Below are 17822 nucleotides of genomic sequence, written 5' to 3'. Positions count from 1 at the left end.
ATTTATAAACTTTTCATATTTGTGACTTCTTCTCCAGAACCAGTTGACCAATTTCAACCAAACTTGCCACAAGTTATCCTTGGGTGGAGAGAATTCAAGTTTTTTTCCCCCCAAACTCACCCTTTTTCAAGGGGAGATAATTAAGAAATAAACAAAATATGGTGGGTTCATTTTAAAATCATGTCAAGAATAACTGGACCAGTGGGCTAGGATGGGGCCACAATAGGGGGTTAAAGCAGTGATCTGGTTACAGCACAGATCTACCGGGTACATGTTATTTTATTGTTTACAGCTAAGACTCATTGTAATTGTGGCCAGGTACAGCACAGATCTGACTGTTATTTTATGTGTTTATAGCCAGGACCCATTGTAATAATGGCTGGTTACAGCACAGATCTAACTTTTTTTTTATAGCCCAGATTTATTGTCATTGTAGCCAATTACAACACAGATCTGACTGTTATTTTATGTGTTTACAACTCAGACTCATTGTAATTGTGGCCAGTTACAGCACAGATTTAACTGTTATTTTATTGTTTACAGCCCAGATTCATTGTAATAGTGGCTGGTTATAGCACAGATCTGACTTATTTTATGTGTTTACAGCCCAGACTCAATGTAATAGTGGCCAGTTAGAGCACAGATCTGACTGTTATTTTATTGTTTACAGCCCAGACTCATTGTAATAGTGGCTGGTTACAGTACAGATCTGATTGTTATTTATTTGGGAATGACTCACTCCAGTCCTGGACCAATGCTAGACATGTCTGTTATAGTTATGGTGGTGACTCTGACTTAACTACAATTAGAGATCCGTATGAGCAATCCTTTATCACAGGTAATTCCCACAAAAAACCTCTTATGAACAGTCCTTTACCACAGGTAATGCAAACAAAAAATACTTATGAACAGTTCTTTATCACAAGTCATCCACACAAACATTACTTAATATAAACAGGCCAATTTCTCAAGACATCCACAAAACACTACTTATAAACAAGACTTTATCACATGTCATCCACTTATAAACAGTCCTTTAAATCTATATTTTTATTGTGCTTCTTGAAAATACTATGTGTTGGTGTGTTACATCTAATTAAACATAACATTTCCAGAACATATACCTGACATTGGGACATCTTGGATTGGACTAAAGTACAGTGCTGAGTATCAGAAATTTAGATGGGTGGATACAAGATTTGTCAATGTAGGTCTTGTCAAAGATTATTAGCTAGCTGATGTAAAGCACATGAAGCTGGTTTATGTGAAGTTTAAAACATTTTTCAGAATTGGCGAAGGTTTAATAATTATAAAATAGAATACAATAATGATATGTAGATGTTTAATTTAATTTTTTTCTTCATTTTTGTATTTTTTTTTTTTGTAGAGTGGGTTTCAGAATTTTTTCCCCGGTGAACCAGATGATGTAGATGATGGTGATTACTGCGTCAAAATAAAGTCTGGACGACAGGATTTTACAGGAGCCTGGGATGATGAAAACTGTACCAGTCCACTGAGTTTTATATGTAGAAAAAAAGCAGGTTAGGCTTTACTATCCAGTCTCCTTGTCAAAGCAGTTCAGGAATATTTTAACTTATGTTTAGAATACAGTGCAATGATCTCAACAGGTGTATACACTTAACTTTTTTATGTGACGATAATTTTCAGTTGTCTTGTAAAAATTGAACAATTTGCTACATTTTCACAGAACCTGGAGCAATGTCAACTGTACAGCCATCAACTACCCCAGGTAAATACAGTAAAACCTGCTTATAATGAAGTGCCAGGGACAGACGATTTTGCTTCTTCATAAGCTTAATTCTTATACATGTATCCGATAAGTTTACAATATACACGTATTTCAAAGCCACAGGGAATGAAAATCACTTCGTTATAACTTTATTATAAGCTATTACTGTACAGATATTTCTATTGTGTTGGTGTGTACATGTGTTATAAGTTATAATATGTATGCACATATGGAAAGGATTTAATATTATTGTTTTGAGTTGTTTCACCCTTGTCTGTTATTTCCTTATTAATCCATCTTCTCAAAAAAAAAAGTTTTTAAGTTCATAATTTGTTCAGCAATGTTTTGGAATGACTATGTTTTAAATGTCTGACAAAATGTCTTTGCAGCACCTTGGAATGCTGCATGTGGTCAGGGATGGATATCAAACACACTCAGTAGCACATGCTACAAGGTGGTGCTGGGAAAACCAAAGACATGGAATGAAGCATTGTGGGATTGCAACCAAATGATGGGCACCTTGCTCAATATAGAAAGTGTTAGAGAGCAGCATTACATTCAAGGTACTGTAAACCAGCATTTATTCACGTGCGATAAATATCCGTGAGATTCGCAACCTTCTTTAACTCGCAAATATTTATCGCCATGAACCATCTATTTTGCTGTATATATGTACAGAATATTTCTTAGATCACAAAAATTAATTGTTGGGAATATATTTTGGACTGCTGAATCACGAATAAAAGATGGCGAGAATAATACTTGGTTTACAGCATGTTATTTAATACGACTGTCGAAAATTGTTCCAATAGTTGCATATGTCAATGTATAGCAACTACTGGAAGAATTATTATATGAAAGTGTAATATTATGAGTAAAATATCAATACATGTGGTATTTTCATACATACACCTGTTTCATGACTGACTTAGATGAAGAAGGTTGTTTCTGGTTTGTTTAGACTGTTTATGCAGGAGTTTAATATTTGGCAGGAATTCTGAGCACTGGTGTATATGCCAGCATTCAGTCAAACTTTTGGATTGGTGGATCTGATGCCACAAGGGAAGGTGGCTGGGAGTGGATCAATGCCACACTACCTTTTGCTTATCTCAACTGGCATCCAGGTAGGATCAAATTTAAGAAAGCAAGGAATTGCAAATACCGGTAAACAGTTAAGTCAGGCCTAGTCCATGATAAATTGATATCTTGCTACAAATTTTCGGACTCTTAGATCTCAACATACAGTGTAGGTGTTTTCTGTAGACATTTTTTCTTTGGAGATGATATCAGAAATTATTCTATATTTTTTTTAGATTCAATTAATACCATTTGAACTTGTGCATCTGTATTTTGTGATAGATTTGTCAAAATTTAAAAAAAAAACTTTAAAAACTGATGACTTATTTTAGATTTCATTGTACATAACTTCTTTGACAGGAATAAGAGGAATGAAATTCTTGTCTTGACATAACACCTTTGAATCTCATGCCATACATAAACTTTTGAAACTAAAAGTTACTGTTCAAACACAGTGAAATTTCCTTTATTGCTAGCTATTTGCTAGCTATATGAAGAAAAATCTTCGCAGTTCATTATGAAATAATGAGTATTTTATTATAGGGGAACCAAATGAGGCCTTGACAGGGGAGGATTGTATGGAGATGGTCACCTCCTGGGGGTACCAGTGGAATGACAAGCGATGTGACCATGAACAACAGTATATCTGTAAAAAGCCAGGTATTACTTCACTATATGCCTGTTAGTAAAGCTTCAGGAATGGAATTAAATTGAATCTTTGCTTGTGCTTCTGATTAATCTTTTGGTGGTTTGAAATAGCCACTAAAACTTACTAGATAAAAAGAATGTACATGCACTAGGTCTGTTGTTTGGAGACAATTTTGATAAATTTTTTAAAAATATTTTTGTGTAGCCATATTGCCAACAACTACAGCTGGAGCACCAACTCCACTCACGCCAAGTAAGTTCACTTCTAGAGGACTGGACTGAACCTAACTCTGTAACTATATACTTTTAAAATTCTCTTTTAAAGAATGCATGATCATAGAAACCTTGTTCTGATTTAAAATTGCCATTCCTGTATCTCAGAGAGCTGTGTTGCCCAGCCCCTTATTTCTGGGGACTACAGTGTTCTAGATGACAGGATTACAGCCACATCTGTCCACGATACTGGTCACTCTGCTCAAGCCTCCAGGATTTACCCTGGAAGTAAAGGTAAACACAGAGACACATGGCTGGCTGAAATTATTTGGGTGCAGAGATTTTTTTTTAAGCTTCACTGAGCCAAAGGCTCAAATGAGCTTTTCTGATTGAAGGGTGTCCGCATCTTTGTGTCATCTGTCGTCTGTAAGCGTTAAACATTTTCAACTTCTTCTCAAGAACCACTGGGCTAATTTCAAGCAAATTCCAGTTTGTTCAAATGAAGGGCCATATCCTCCTTCTAGGAGGGGTCATAAAGAATTATTGAAAATTTAATGGCATCTTTTAAAAATTTTCTTCTCAAAAACCATGGGGCCATTAAAGATGAAACTTGTGTGAAAGCCTCATTACATAGTGTAATTTAGTTTGTTCAAATCATAGGGATATTTAGGAAAAAATCTTTAAAAAAATCTTTTAAAGCCATTCTTAGTTAATGCAGGTTCAAGTTTGTTCAAATCCCCCCCCCCCCCCCCGCTCCTCTTGGGGAGGGGGGAGCACATATATTTAAACTATTCAATAATGATTTCTGCTTTCCTTTAGCCAAAGTGCTTAGGTGAGCAATATGGCCCATGGGCCTCTTGTTTTAATTTAGACAACTATCTGTTAAGTATTATGCATAGTTTTAAAACAAGTTTTAGAATTTTGTGAGAATTACTGTAGATTCCTTATTTTTCGCGAGTACTTATTATCGCGAAAGGGCTCTTCAACGTCAAATCGCGAGAATAATAATTCGCGAATGATCAAGAGATTTTACATAGATTTCAGCACCATGAAAATAAAAGCGAGTAATTTAATTTCGCAAGGGGTGCTTCTCGGGAAATTACGCGATTATTAATTCCACACATATATTTAGGAATCTACAGTAGTTTTAACAAGTAAATTTTGATAAGAGTCTTCCAAAACTAAGAGTACAATTCATTTCCTTTAAAACATTGCTTTGAATTTCCATTATTCTGATTTAAGGGATTTTTGAGACATACATTGTTATATATAATTCATCTTATTCCAGGTGGCTGGAGAGCTCTGTCAAATGTGAAGGGCCAGTTAATCCAGGTGTCATTTTATTACATGACCATCATTAAGGGTGTTGTCACAATGGGTCGCTCGGATGCCCTTGAGTGGGTCATGAGTTACAAGATTCGTTACCAGTATGACTATTACTCTGAGTGGAACTGGTATGAGGAACCTCCAGGAACTGTCAAGGTGAGAACTGGGGGATTGTAAATATGTGCCAGCCAAATGTAACTATCAAGGTGAGGACTGGGGGATTGTAAATATGCTCCAGCCAAATGTAACTATCAAGATGAGGACTGGGGGATTGTAAATATGCTCCAGCCGAATGTAAGTATCAAGGTGAGGACTTGGGGATTGTAAATATGCTCAAGCCAAATGTAACTATCAAGGTGAGGACTAGGGGATTGTAAATATGTGCCAGCCAAATGTAACTATCAAGATGAGGACTGGGGAATTGTAAATATGTGCCAGCCAAATGTAACTATCTAGGTGAGGACTAGGGGATTGTAAATATGTACCAGCCAAATGTATCTATCAAGGTGAGGACTGGGGAGTTGTAAATATGTGCCAGCCAAATGTAACTATCAAGATGAGGACTGGGGGATTGTAAATATGTGCCAGCCAAATGTAACTATCAAGATGAGGACTGGGGAATTGTAAATATGTGCCAGCCAAATGTAACTATCATGATGAGGACTGGGGAATTGTAAATATGTGCCAGCCAAATGTATCTATCAAGGTGAGGACTGGGGAGTTGTAAATATGTGCCAGCCAAATGTAACTATCAAGATGAGGACTGGGGAATTGTAAATATGTGCCAGCCAAATGTAACTATCTAGGTGAGGACTAGGGGATTGTAAATATGTGCCAGCCAAATGTAACTATCAAGGTGAGGACTGAGGGATTGTAAATATGTGCCAGCCAAATGTAACTATCAAGGTGAAGACTTGGGGATTATAAATATGTCCAGACAAATGTAACTATCAAGGTGAAGACGGGGGGATTGTAAATATGTGCCAGCCAAATGTAATTATAGATACAAGGACATGGATTGAAATCTATATAACCACTAATAAGTAGTATAATGAAAATAATTTGAATAGAAAATGTGAAAAAATCAACACAGTAAGCATTAGCATTTTCATTTACAAAGTGTTTATGCTCCACTATGACAATTTTCTTTGTGTTTTCTGTGTGAATTATTCTCATTATATAAGATATATAGGATCTCCCATGATTTGTAGTTGGATATGATTTTTATCCAACGAGTTGTGTGTTTTTTATCCTCGAGCCTTGGCGAGGGGATAAAAACACACAACGAGTTGGATAAAAGTCATATCCAACTACAAATCATGGGAGATTCTTTTTATCCCATGTTTAATACTTCACAACCAATGTTTTACACTGTTTTATATAGGACTCCACTTTATTTTACTTCATCGCGCTAACGCAAAAACCATTGTGACATCACAACTGTGGATTATGAAAAATTTATCCAATGAGTCATATCCACAGGATAAAGGGGTAAACATGGGATAAAAAGATATATTTGTTTAAGCTTTGTATTTCACCTAATCATTCCAACAGGTGTTTACTGGAAACACAGACAACATGAACCCAGTGAACAATACAATACAGTTCCCTATAGAGGCTAAGGCTATCAGACTGTACCCTGAAACCTGGCATGGTTCTATCTCCTTACGCTGGGACATATTAGGGTGTATTGAAGGTCAGTGCCCACATTCATACTTAAGTGACCACTGAAGATTGATTATAGCTGAAAAAGAAATTTATATACTTATAAATCTTTTTTATTTGTTAGTTATAAAGTATACACTGTGAGACTAATAATTTGTTGGGTTTTTTTTTTAAATGCAATCATTTAATTTTAAATGGTAGGTTTTGTTGGGTTTTCAGATTTCTGTAGAGATGAGTATGCTGTAAGTGGACCACTGATTGTGGATGACAACAAAATAACTGTGTCCTCCATGTCAGACCCAAACCATAGTAACACAGCAGCAAGGCTTCACAGCATCAACCCCCTAAAGCTACCGGCGGGGTGGAAGGCTGCAGTGGATGACAGTAATCAGTGGCTTCAAGTAGATCTAGGGAAATCCATGATAATCCGAGGAATCACAACCATGGGGAGCACGCTCAGACAAGAGTGGGTCACTTCATATAACATCATCTACCGTGTGGATACCCAGGAGAACTTCTATCAGGAACCTTATGGAAATGTGAAGGTAAGAAAAGACTGTCATTTGTCATGATGTACAGGTGACTCTCGATCTCTCGAAGTTCAAGGGACCACAAGAAAAGTTCGAGAGATCGAGGGGTTCGAGAGATAGAAAGTGAATAAAATCCGGAATTTTCAGTTCCGATCATCATTGTTCTACTATTATAAATACCGGAAGTATATGTTGATATTATCATTACACGTTTTCATGCGTATTTTACAGGCAATTCACTTGATTTCAACAACAATGATCGTATTTTGAATAAATAAAACGATATCTTTAAGTTTCAATATTTATTTGTTCTCATTTCATGATTACATAAAACCTGAATAGCAATCGCCGGTGTGGCTACCCCCCGGGCTTGATCGGGTCCTTTACCAGATTTCTTGTATTAAATCGGTATTTAATTCTTGAGATAGGATTTCTTATGCAATGTTTATCATATTGGGATTATGTACACTCTAATAAAACTTCATAATCTATGGAAAATTATTGACAACCCTCTTAAATTATTTTCTAAAAATTTTCGTCTCGCTGTCAAGTCAAAATAAGTTGTGAAGCAATTCCTTTCTAATTTACCAATTATAACCAATTAATTATTTATATCAACACTCGGATGTTCACAGGTATAGTGTCATCTATGTAAACACCCAATTAACACCTTCATGCCCACCCCAGGCGTTCACCGTTATCCAGGTAAGTCCAAGCTGTATTAATTTTACGCTTGATTGGCGTGTACAGACACGCAATCAAAACTTCGAGAGATAGAGAGTAAAAAAACAATAAAATGTGTGTAACGGGACCCAGGTCTTGGTTCGAGAGATAGAGAACTTCGAGAGATTGGAAGTTCGAGAGATCGGAAGTAAATTTGCTTAGTTATATAGAGGGAAAAAACGGGACCGGAGGTTCACTTCGAGAGATCGAGAACTTCAAGAGATCGGAGTTCGAGCCATCGAGAGTCACCTGTATCAATTTTGCAGTTTTTGAGGATTCTTAATTTGGGTCAACGTAAATGTGGTCAGCTTAAAGAAATGTGAACACCATATTTCTTCTCATTTACTATATAATAGTAGGTGCAGGGATGGTGAGGTGAAGACATTTTAGGGAGAGAGTGTAATAAGTTTTTAGAACTTGTACCCAATTCTTTCGTAATTAGAAATTACAATAAAGTATGTTCAAACCAAACCAAGAAAAAATAAATTTGGGTCACTTGGTCAAAGGTCAAAATGATAGATATGATTATATGTTAGTGTATAGTGATAACTTTGATGTGTTGTGACTTAAACAACTCAATAAAATCAGAGGAGATGGATGGTTTGAGGATGAAACCGATTAGTTCAGTTGTCAAGGTCAAATGTAATGATAATTGTAACAACCAGAGTACATTTATATGATGCATAACCAAAGGTACTTTTTTAATCTCCAGACTTCATTTTCAAATCATTGAAGTAAGCAATGTTTAGGCCCCAAGACCATAAACTGAGAATATACTTAAGTCAAAATTTTGATTTTTAATATCTTGAGTTTTATTTAATGTATTTGCTTAAAATTTTGCAATTTTATATAACATTAAAATTTAAATACAAGATGAACATTTTGTTTTATTATCAAAATTATTTCAAAAGTTATATTGGTTTGAAATTTTGACTTAAGTCTATCTCAGTTTATGGTCTTGGGGCTAGATTTTCTGCAGATTGTCAAGTTATATGATCAAGGTTGGGTTTATTTTTGCTGCCCATACACACTTTTATGTGACATACATGCAGTTTTATAGGGAATACTAAGAAGGAATAATAAAAGAGAGTAAGACCAATAGATTTTGAAGGATCTTCATCAAAGATCAATGTCAAGACTCAAAATTGTTCCTGTAAGCAAAGTATCCAGCTCTTTATAAGTTTTTCACTCTCCTAGATTAATGTTTGTGTTGTGTAAACATTTAATTTCTATTTATTATAGACAATCCTTGGAAATGTAAACAACAATGACACAGCAACCTACTTCTTCAAACTCCAGTTTGCAGCTCGTTACATTAAAATCATACCTATCACTTTCCATGGAGGAATCTCTATGAGATTTGATGTTCTAGTTTGTCAACATGGTATGTAAATTTCATTTACATTGTTTAACTACCTGGTTAAGTCCAGGAGAGCTTGACGTATGCCATACGCCCTGTGTCTATTAGAATTTTCGATGATAAATGTGAAGAGTTCATAATACTGTAAATGATGCAATCACATTTTATTTGCAAGAACTTTATTTATGCACAGATTCTTTTAGATAGAAAAGTAAATTGTTTATAAAAACTAGTAGTATAACTATAATAACTAGGTACGTGGTTGACATGCAAACATTATGTATCAGGGAGGAATGCCCTGCTGTTGTTTTATGAAAATGAGGGAACGTAAAATACATCATGTAAAAAATTCACAGTACCATTGAATACTAGTAGCCACTGTAAACTTTTTGTGGAAAATAGATTCCAACAATTACAGGGATAATGATACTTGCATTCAAGCTTCAAAGGTGCATTAAACTGACATGTTCCACTTTCTTTGTTTATTTGAGATGTGCGTGAATGTACATACTCTTATAATCCCTGCAGGCTGTAATGCAGAGCCCCTCATCAGTGGCAAGAAGAAGCTACCTGATGATATGATAAATGCCTCATCTTCAATGGACAATGACCATGGCCCTGCACGAAGTCGTCTAAATCAGCCCTCCCAGGGGACATACGCTGGGGCATGGGTTCCTCTCTACCAGGACACACATCAGTATATAGAGGTTAAGCAAAATTGTTAACCTTTCAAAATAATCTATGTGTTAAATTTATTTTACCACATCAAAAAGGATTTCTACTTTTTATGTCACATGCAAACACAGATTTTTAGCTAAACTAATTAATTTTGAGAATTTTCATTTGAAACAAACAAAATGTAAAATATTCAATATACCGGCCAGTTACACAATTTTAGTTTTGTTATCTGAACCATGGAGATAATTGAATAAAACATTAATGCTGTTTTAATCGAAGCTGTTGCACGTTTTAGGCAGATTTTGGTGTTGGAATACAGATTGTTGCTATAGCAACTCAAGGTCGTCAGGAGAGATCAGAGTGGGTAACCCAGTACACACTTTCTTACTCTGTGAATGGAGTACGATGGCTTATATATGATGCATTCACCAGAGTTCCCATTGTAAGTCAGAACCAAAATAAGATTTGTAATTGCATCTCATCAATTTAATTGGGATTACTAGAGGTTTTAGAGAAATTGATGTTACGTTGGTCATTAGTAGGTATATGACCGTACTAAAGATGGATTCATTCTTACAAAAAACAAACAATCTAATGGAATATGTACATGTATAATAATTCAATTTAAGGGAGAGGAGCTGAAGTGAAGTTTGTAAGAGTATGTGCAAAGTTCCCATACAATTGTGAAAGCCTTAATACTTAAATGAAGACTGAGAATAAACAACTTAATATCAAAAGCATAATTCAAGGATACAAGTGTGTTAAATGTTGAAAATTATTTCAGAAATTTGAAGGTAACTTTGATAGCAACACAGTGAGGAAACATTACTTGAGCATCCCAATGATAGCAAGGAAAATAAGGCTGTGGCCAACAAACTTCCACTCCAGGATAGCTCTGCGATGGGAGGTTTATGGGTGCCCAGGTAGTTTACATTAGATTTGATCTTTTAGTAGGATGTAAATTCAGACAGATGTACTGTTAATGAGTGAAACATATAAGTTATAAACTGCATGTTATTTTAATGTATATCACAAAATTATAAACTGGACAAAAAATGAATTACAAGACAGTGAAACACATATGGCTCTCTCTGACATTTGATTTGAATGATTTGCAGTACATATACAATGTGATTATTTAGTCAAGTGTGATTTATTCCACACAAAAATAAAAACCTAAAATAACCGAATAAAGCACATCTTTATCCAAAAAGCTGAATATGAATCCAAGTACAAGTGGTAAATTGATTTTGTTAGGATATTGGCTGATGAAGAAATTATTTTTAGGTGCAGATTCTGGAACCAGAGTTGGTTGCTATGCTGACAATCCACATGACCGAGATTTGACATACGAACCATTTACTGACCCATCAGTTGGAATGTGGCCACCCATGTGTGTTCACCATTGTTTCAACAAAGGATATTACTATGCTGGTCTGCAGGCCCAGTTTAAATGTTTTTGTGGTAATTCATATGGGAGATATGGACCTGCCACAGACTGTAACCTGAGTTGTTTCCCTTTGACAAGATACCAATGTGGAGGGAGACAATCCAGTATGATCTACACAACAGGACTCAGTAAGTCATATATTACACTCTTGAAGAAATGGTTCTCTTAAAAACTAAATTATAAGCATTACCTGGTAGTTTAATTTCAAGATAGGAATTAAGGCATTCAAGCTCCCTTGTAATTTTTCTATATAAACTCGATTAAAACACATTAAATGTTCTATATTGATAACTAAAATTAGATTAAACATCATTTTATAGTTGCAAATGCTAAAATCTTGCTTCTTTTAAAACTCTTAAAAAATTATTATTTGGTTACAAGTACTTGTTGTTTAATACTAACTCTGAGCATTTGATCTTGAATTGATCTGTCTGTTTTTCTGTAGCTCCTGCTAATTCTGTCTGTCTGCCGGACTGGAAAGACTACAACAACCATTGTTATCTGATGATCCTGAATAAGTATAGCTGGAATATGGCCCGGTCCAAGTGTCAATCCATGGGAGCTGACCTGGTCACCGTCAACAGTCAGGCCGAGCAGGACATGGTCTACAGCATTATCAGCAGCAGTACGTTTACAGGCTGATAGAAAACTAGGCTAAATTTGACTCCCCTTAAATCATCAACAGTCATCAGTTTACAGGCTGATAGAAAACTAAGCTCACTCATCAACAGTCATCAGTTTACAGGCTAATAGAAAACAAAACTCACTCATCAACAGTCATCAGTTTACAGGCCGATAGAAATCAAGGCTCTAGTCCACAATCCCCTAACGGGCATCAGTAATTGTCAATTTACAGGCTGATAGAAAACTACTGTCCAGTTTACAAGCCCTTTAGAGCATGACTAAATGTCAGTTGGTTATTGATATCAGCTTCATTCCTTTCTCCCTGTAAATCTGATTCTGCACATGCTGAATATTACCAATAGTGATATACAAGTTGTTATTTTAAAAAGTATGACAAAATTTACAGTTGTACTGTGAATTCCATGTCATTTGATATGTGTACCTGGTACTTATTTTTCTTATCTTGATCAATTTTTTTTTAAACACCAGTTCTTTCATTGAATTCTTTTCCATTTTGAAAGGAGTTTTCATTGAAATTGATGAAAAGATATTTTAATTTTGAATTGGAATTCTTAATTTTTCCTTCTATTTAATTAAATTATTTTCAATTTTTGAAAAAAAAAATGTACAGACCAGGGATCAGATGTTTGGATTGGCCTGAATGACCATCATGAGTCCAACTTGTTTGAGTGGGTCAGAGGAGACAGGGTTAGGTTCACCAACTGGAACGTCAATCAACCGCGACAACCTGGGAACACCAACCAGAAATGTGTAATGCTTAATGCTACGGTAAGTATGACAAGAAATGCTTTATGCCTATGTAAGAATGACAAAAAATACTGAATAGAAATGCTTATAATGCCAAAGTAAGAATTAGAAAATACTGAACAGAAGTGCTTAATGCAAAGATATTAATTACAGAAAATACTAAAAGCTTAGTGCTACTGCAGAAATAATACTGAAAAGAAATGCTTACTGCTATAATAAGAATAAAAAGAAATACTGAACAGAAATCTGCATAAAGCTACAGTAAGAGCCACAGCTAGCCAGTTTTGTTTAGGGGTTTTGAGCAGGAAGAAAGGTTTCTCTGTCTGGCACAATGTATTTGATTTATTGTTAGTGTTTGATAAACCTAGCTTGACAATCTTTGATAATAAAAAGAAACATGTATCAAACTATATGATTTTCTATGAAAACAATTCCTTAAAAAGTCTGATAAACCCAGACTGTTACTTTCTGAGTACATGTGTATTTTTAAGGATGGAGGCTGGCAGACAGACAATTGTGACTCTACTTATCAGTTTGTATGTCAGGCGGACAAGAGACCCTCCGAGAAACCCACCACTACGCCTCAAGTCCAGGGCTGTCAACAAGTAAGGGAGTAAATCTTCAAATATTGGTTACTAATGATATATACTAGTAACATGACCTGCCTATTGCAGGTGTTTGAAAATGAATACCCATTTTTAATTTGAAACAAAAGTCTCTAGATGATTTATTTTCTGCTGAGGTCATCATACAATGTTCTGATCTGCTCAGTTGACGAATTTGTGTGGTGCAATTATGAGATATAGATAATATTGCATCTCAGTTTGACTTTTCTGTCTGAAGGGTTGGACTGCCTACCGCTGGTCCTGTTATTTGGTATTAGACATGCCCCGAGCTTTTCTGGATGCCCAGAGGGTCTGTAGGGACAATAGAGCCACCCTTGTACAGATCAATGACAGGTAAAGGGATGATTTATTCCTGAAAACATGAACCTAATCCTGACACTTTTTACCTGTAGAATAAAAATCATTCTGTTTATCTTTACACTTTTTCATTAAAAGATGCATTTTTTTTTTATTTTCTTCAAATGAAAATAAGGTTTTGCTCTTCTTTGGGTCACTCATATCTCTTTCTCTCTCTTGTGGGTAAATTTTGAACAGTTTCAGTATATTCTCCAGAACCAATTTCTTTTGAATTTGATAAATATCACCTTTGAGTAAAGAGTATTGAGACTTTATAGTCCTTGCATTGATGTTTTGGAATTTCTATTTTCCTTTTTTAAACCTAAGTACATCCAAAAAAAAAAACAACAACAACAAAACAACTCTTTTTGGCTTAATCATGCTAAACAATATGCCTCCTAAATTCAACTCTCCTTAGTGTATAGAACAATTTGGGCTAATTTTGAAATCTAATTAAATTTTTTAAAAAAATTCTTTTTTCTATAATATCTAGCAAACTGTGTGATAACTATTTAGTGGGAAAGCTAACAATGTAAATGTTAGTTATATTTGCACTTTTAATAAAAACTCAAAATGGAGAAATTATTATATGACTTATTACAGAAGCTTTTATATACATGTTGGAGACAATCTGAATCTTTACTCAAATTCAAACACCCATGTAAAGATGCTTAAGGAAAAATCAGCAACATTATATAACAGCGTTACAATGTACCAATATAAACCCTTATACAATACTTGTGTATGAAGCAATTACTGATCTTAGATATTGTAACTAATTGAGGATCTTCCCTGTGAAATAACTGATGTGAGAATGTCTTAGGAAGTGCTTGATACCTACATGAACTTCACTTGTTTTTGTGCAGTTTTTGGAATGATTACATATTTCTCAGAGTTAAATGATGCAAAAGTGCTATTTTAAAAACATTATTTATGAAATATCCTCGTATTTTGCATAAGAAGAATTGATACACAACAATTTCTACATTACATTATGGTATTTCAGAGTACACATTTCTATATTTCTGATAGGTATGAGCAGTCTTACTTATCCAGTGTCCTTGGACAGAAGACAGGCATGTACTGGACAGATGTGACTGATCTCCGGTCACCTGGAACATATCGTTACTATGACAGCGGATTCCCGTACCTCACCTACACAAACTGGGGTAATCAGAGACCAGCAGGTAAGAAGAGGGGGATATGACTGCGTGCCATAGTTTACATATGGTCTGAACTTCACCAAGCTAAAAAATATTTGAAGACTGTTTCCTTAGAACAATAGCCATTTTGATTGTGTTAACTAAAGATGAAAAATTGCATGATTTCTCAATGTCTTATACTATTTTTATTGTTTGGTATCAATAATCTGCATTTGATTTTTAACCTGTGACTGTTTTATACTTGTGGTTCATTAGGTGGCACCTCTCGCTGTGTGGCTATGAACTCGGGGGCTCGTGCAGGGTTGTGGTACGATATCCTGTGTAACATGACTTCAGGGGCAGTGTGTGAGAAGATGAGACTAGGGTTCACATCTCCTGCCACTCCCCCTCCAACAACAGTAGGCACACCTTGTCCTAATGGCTGGACTGAAATCAACAACTACTGCTACCAGGTACTGGAGATAGATCAGGAAATCTATAATTAACTGAAATTCTTTTTATTATGTGTCAGTAATTGGAAGTTAGTTCCTTGTGACTTAAAGGTCTCTTTCATTGTACCGGTATGCTAAATCTTACCATAACATGCCTTACATTTATATGTGCTTTGACACCACTGGAAAAATTAACATTTAATGGTACACTTACATAGGTAAACAATAAGCCTCAGAACAGAATGGCTTATTATAATGATGCACAGGAGGACTGCAGAAACCAGGGAGCTAACTTAGCCAGCTTCCACAATGCTGCAGATGCCAACGCCCTCTGGCGAGGACAACTGGTGTAAGTTTGGTAGAAATTCTAAGACCCTTTTATGATTCCTTAAAAAAAGTAACTGAAATCTACAATTTATGTAATTTATTTTCTTTTCCAGAGGGGCAACAACTAATTACTGGATAGGGTTGGACGATAATCATGTTGATGGAAACCAGAAAGGTAAATTCCTAGACATCTAGTACATTAAAGAGTAGTAAAGAGTATAGCTTTCTTGTTACGAAAGTACTAGGTTTTAATCTGAACAGTCTGCTTCATACAGTGTACATGTATATACCTACTGGTAAATGTAGTGTATCATTTTCATTCAGTATACAGATGGAAGGATGGATCAAGTCTGGATTATGTGAACTGGGCAGACCATGAACCAAACAACTTCCACGGATCAGAAGATTGTGTGGAACTAGTTGTCTGGAATGGAAAGTGGAATGATGTGAACTGCTACTCCAAACGAAATTGGATTTGTAAAATCCCTAAAGGTACCAGCTTATTGAAACAAACTATAACAACTGTTAATGAGAGGAATTTGACCTCGGAGAAAAGCACTCATATGGTTGTTCAACAGATAAAAGATATAAGAATATATGTATACCATAAAATATCAAAGAATACGTTACAGTTTCATTTTTTGAGCAAGTGCTAATGTACTTCTTGTTTGGATTCAGGTTCCCATTCTTACAAAATGAGAACGACGCCATTTGCTCCCTCAGCTGGACCCCGTAAGTAATAAATCTGATTGATAAAGGATTTTAATGTTGTAGATAATTACATACTTTTATATTTCTGATGGAATTACTATTTAATAAGAATTCCCTGTCTCTAGCTGGAAGCTGTGGTTCAGACATTGGCTGGGTGTTCTACAAGAACCACTGTTACCTGATTGCCGATGGGGCAGGGAACCAGGCTAAGACATGGAGAGAAGCTCGGCGTTTCTGTCAGACTAAGGGTGGGGATCTTATTGCTGTCAACAGTGTACTGGAACAGTTCTTTATTCAGCATCAGGTTAGTCCAACAGTGTACGGGTACAGTTTTTTATTCAGCATCAGGATTAGTCTAATAATAATAACTAGAGTGTTCCAGGGAATGCATGTGTTGCCTTGCCTGCTTTGTTGCTTCATTAAAGATGAAAATAAATCTAAGAATGGTCAGTGTCTTATTGAATATTTACTATTAACATGATAGTTCGTGTATTAGCCTGCAAAGAAAAATGGCATCCATGGATAGTATAAGACTGCAATAGAATCTGACAATCAAATAAAATATGGTTCCCTAACCCCCAAATGAATACTGTACACAGGGAAATGTTTGCCCCCATTTTATTTTCGCCCCTTTCGCCTCCATTGTTAGTGGGCGAATTAAAAAAGGGGAGAATGAAAAAAATACAGCATATTCTCTTAAGCAAAATTTTGTCTAAGCGAATATAAAGTGGGGCATAATTGTCTGCAAGTGTTAAGGGGTGAAAATAAAACTGGGTGAAAATAACCCTGTATACAGTAATTAAATTGAAATTATTCGAAATAACTATTTATCATTTTATTAATACATGTTTCTAACAATCCAGGAAAAGAGATTTCAGTCTGTACTGCCATTGTCAGCCTACATGATCCATTGTGGAATACCGATCCCATTGTATTTTCATAGCATTTAAATATAAGTTTGTGTGGTAACTGAATACTATACAGTTTCAAAGCACAGTATCATGAGCTCATAAACATACATAAATGCTTATTATCAAAATTCTGCCCCTCAAAATTCAAACGTTATTTGTTAAATTAAACTGCCCAGGGTATTTTTTGTAAAGTAGGTCAAAGGTCAAGTGGATTGTGACAAGCAGTGCACATGCTAAATAGCATGCATGTAGATTTACCTCTTAAATGTAAAAAAATATGCTGTATATCAGCACTATAAACTATTAGAAGAGTAGATCAAGGGTCACAAGGTCAGTAACCATGGTAATTTACAAAAGCCATAGTGCCAAGCAATATATGTGCAAAATATCAAATCCATACCTCATACAGTTCTAAAGATATAGGGTGTGACGGATGGACAGCTAGACAGTCAGATGCCGGGTAAAGTGATCCCTAATTGCGTTTTTTTTCTCTCTGTCCCAGTAT

At 35.4% G+C, this 17822-nt stretch overlaps 1 protein-coding gene across 1 annotated transcript in view; it reads left to right on the top strand.

Annotated features, from left to right (window-relative positions):
• The window catches only part of LOC133173363 (uncharacterized), a 64880-nt gene that overhangs the window by 39238 nt on the left and 7820 nt on the right, over positions 1-17822 (top strand). The window contains exons 35-62 of the mRNA XM_061308344.1: positions 671-838; positions 1116-1207; positions 1388-1541; positions 1709-1750; positions 2140-2313; positions 2743-2874; positions 3371-3487; positions 3681-3728; positions 3857-3982; positions 4977-5170; positions 6569-6710; positions 6899-7224; positions 9175-9316; positions 9821-9999; positions 10266-10412; positions 10755-10893; positions 11258-11548; positions 11866-12045; positions 12676-12833; positions 13304-13417; positions 13656-13771; positions 14807-14961; positions 15193-15389; positions 15587-15717; positions 15809-15870; positions 16020-16187; positions 16374-16427; positions 16532-16710. Of these exons, the coding sequence (XP_061164328.1) occupies positions 671-838; positions 1116-1207; positions 1388-1541; positions 1709-1750; positions 2140-2313; positions 2743-2874; positions 3371-3487; positions 3681-3728; positions 3857-3982; positions 4977-5170; positions 6569-6710; positions 6899-7224; positions 9175-9316; positions 9821-9999; positions 10266-10412; positions 10755-10893; positions 11258-11548; positions 11866-12045; positions 12676-12833; positions 13304-13417; positions 13656-13771; positions 14807-14961; positions 15193-15389; positions 15587-15717; positions 15809-15870; positions 16020-16187; positions 16374-16427; positions 16532-16710 (4127 nt within the window). The remainder of the gene's footprint in view (positions 1-670; positions 839-1115; positions 1208-1387; positions 1542-1708; positions 1751-2139; positions 2314-2742; positions 2875-3370; positions 3488-3680; positions 3729-3856; positions 3983-4976; positions 5171-6568; positions 6711-6898; positions 7225-9174; positions 9317-9820; positions 10000-10265; positions 10413-10754; positions 10894-11257; positions 11549-11865; positions 12046-12675; positions 12834-13303; positions 13418-13655; positions 13772-14806; positions 14962-15192; positions 15390-15586; positions 15718-15808; positions 15871-16019; positions 16188-16373; positions 16428-16531; positions 16711-17822) is intronic.

The sequence above is a fragment of the Saccostrea echinata genome, unplaced genomic scaffold, assembly GCF_033153115.1.
Source record: "Saccostrea echinata isolate AGI-Se365-2 ecotype Australia unplaced genomic scaffold, CSIRO_AGI_Sech_v1 ptg000056l, whole genome shotgun sequence".
Taxonomy (NCBI): domain Eukaryota; kingdom Metazoa; phylum Mollusca; class Bivalvia; order Ostreida; family Ostreidae; genus Saccostrea; species Saccostrea echinata.
This window is presented reverse-complemented; position numbering and strand designations above follow the sequence as displayed.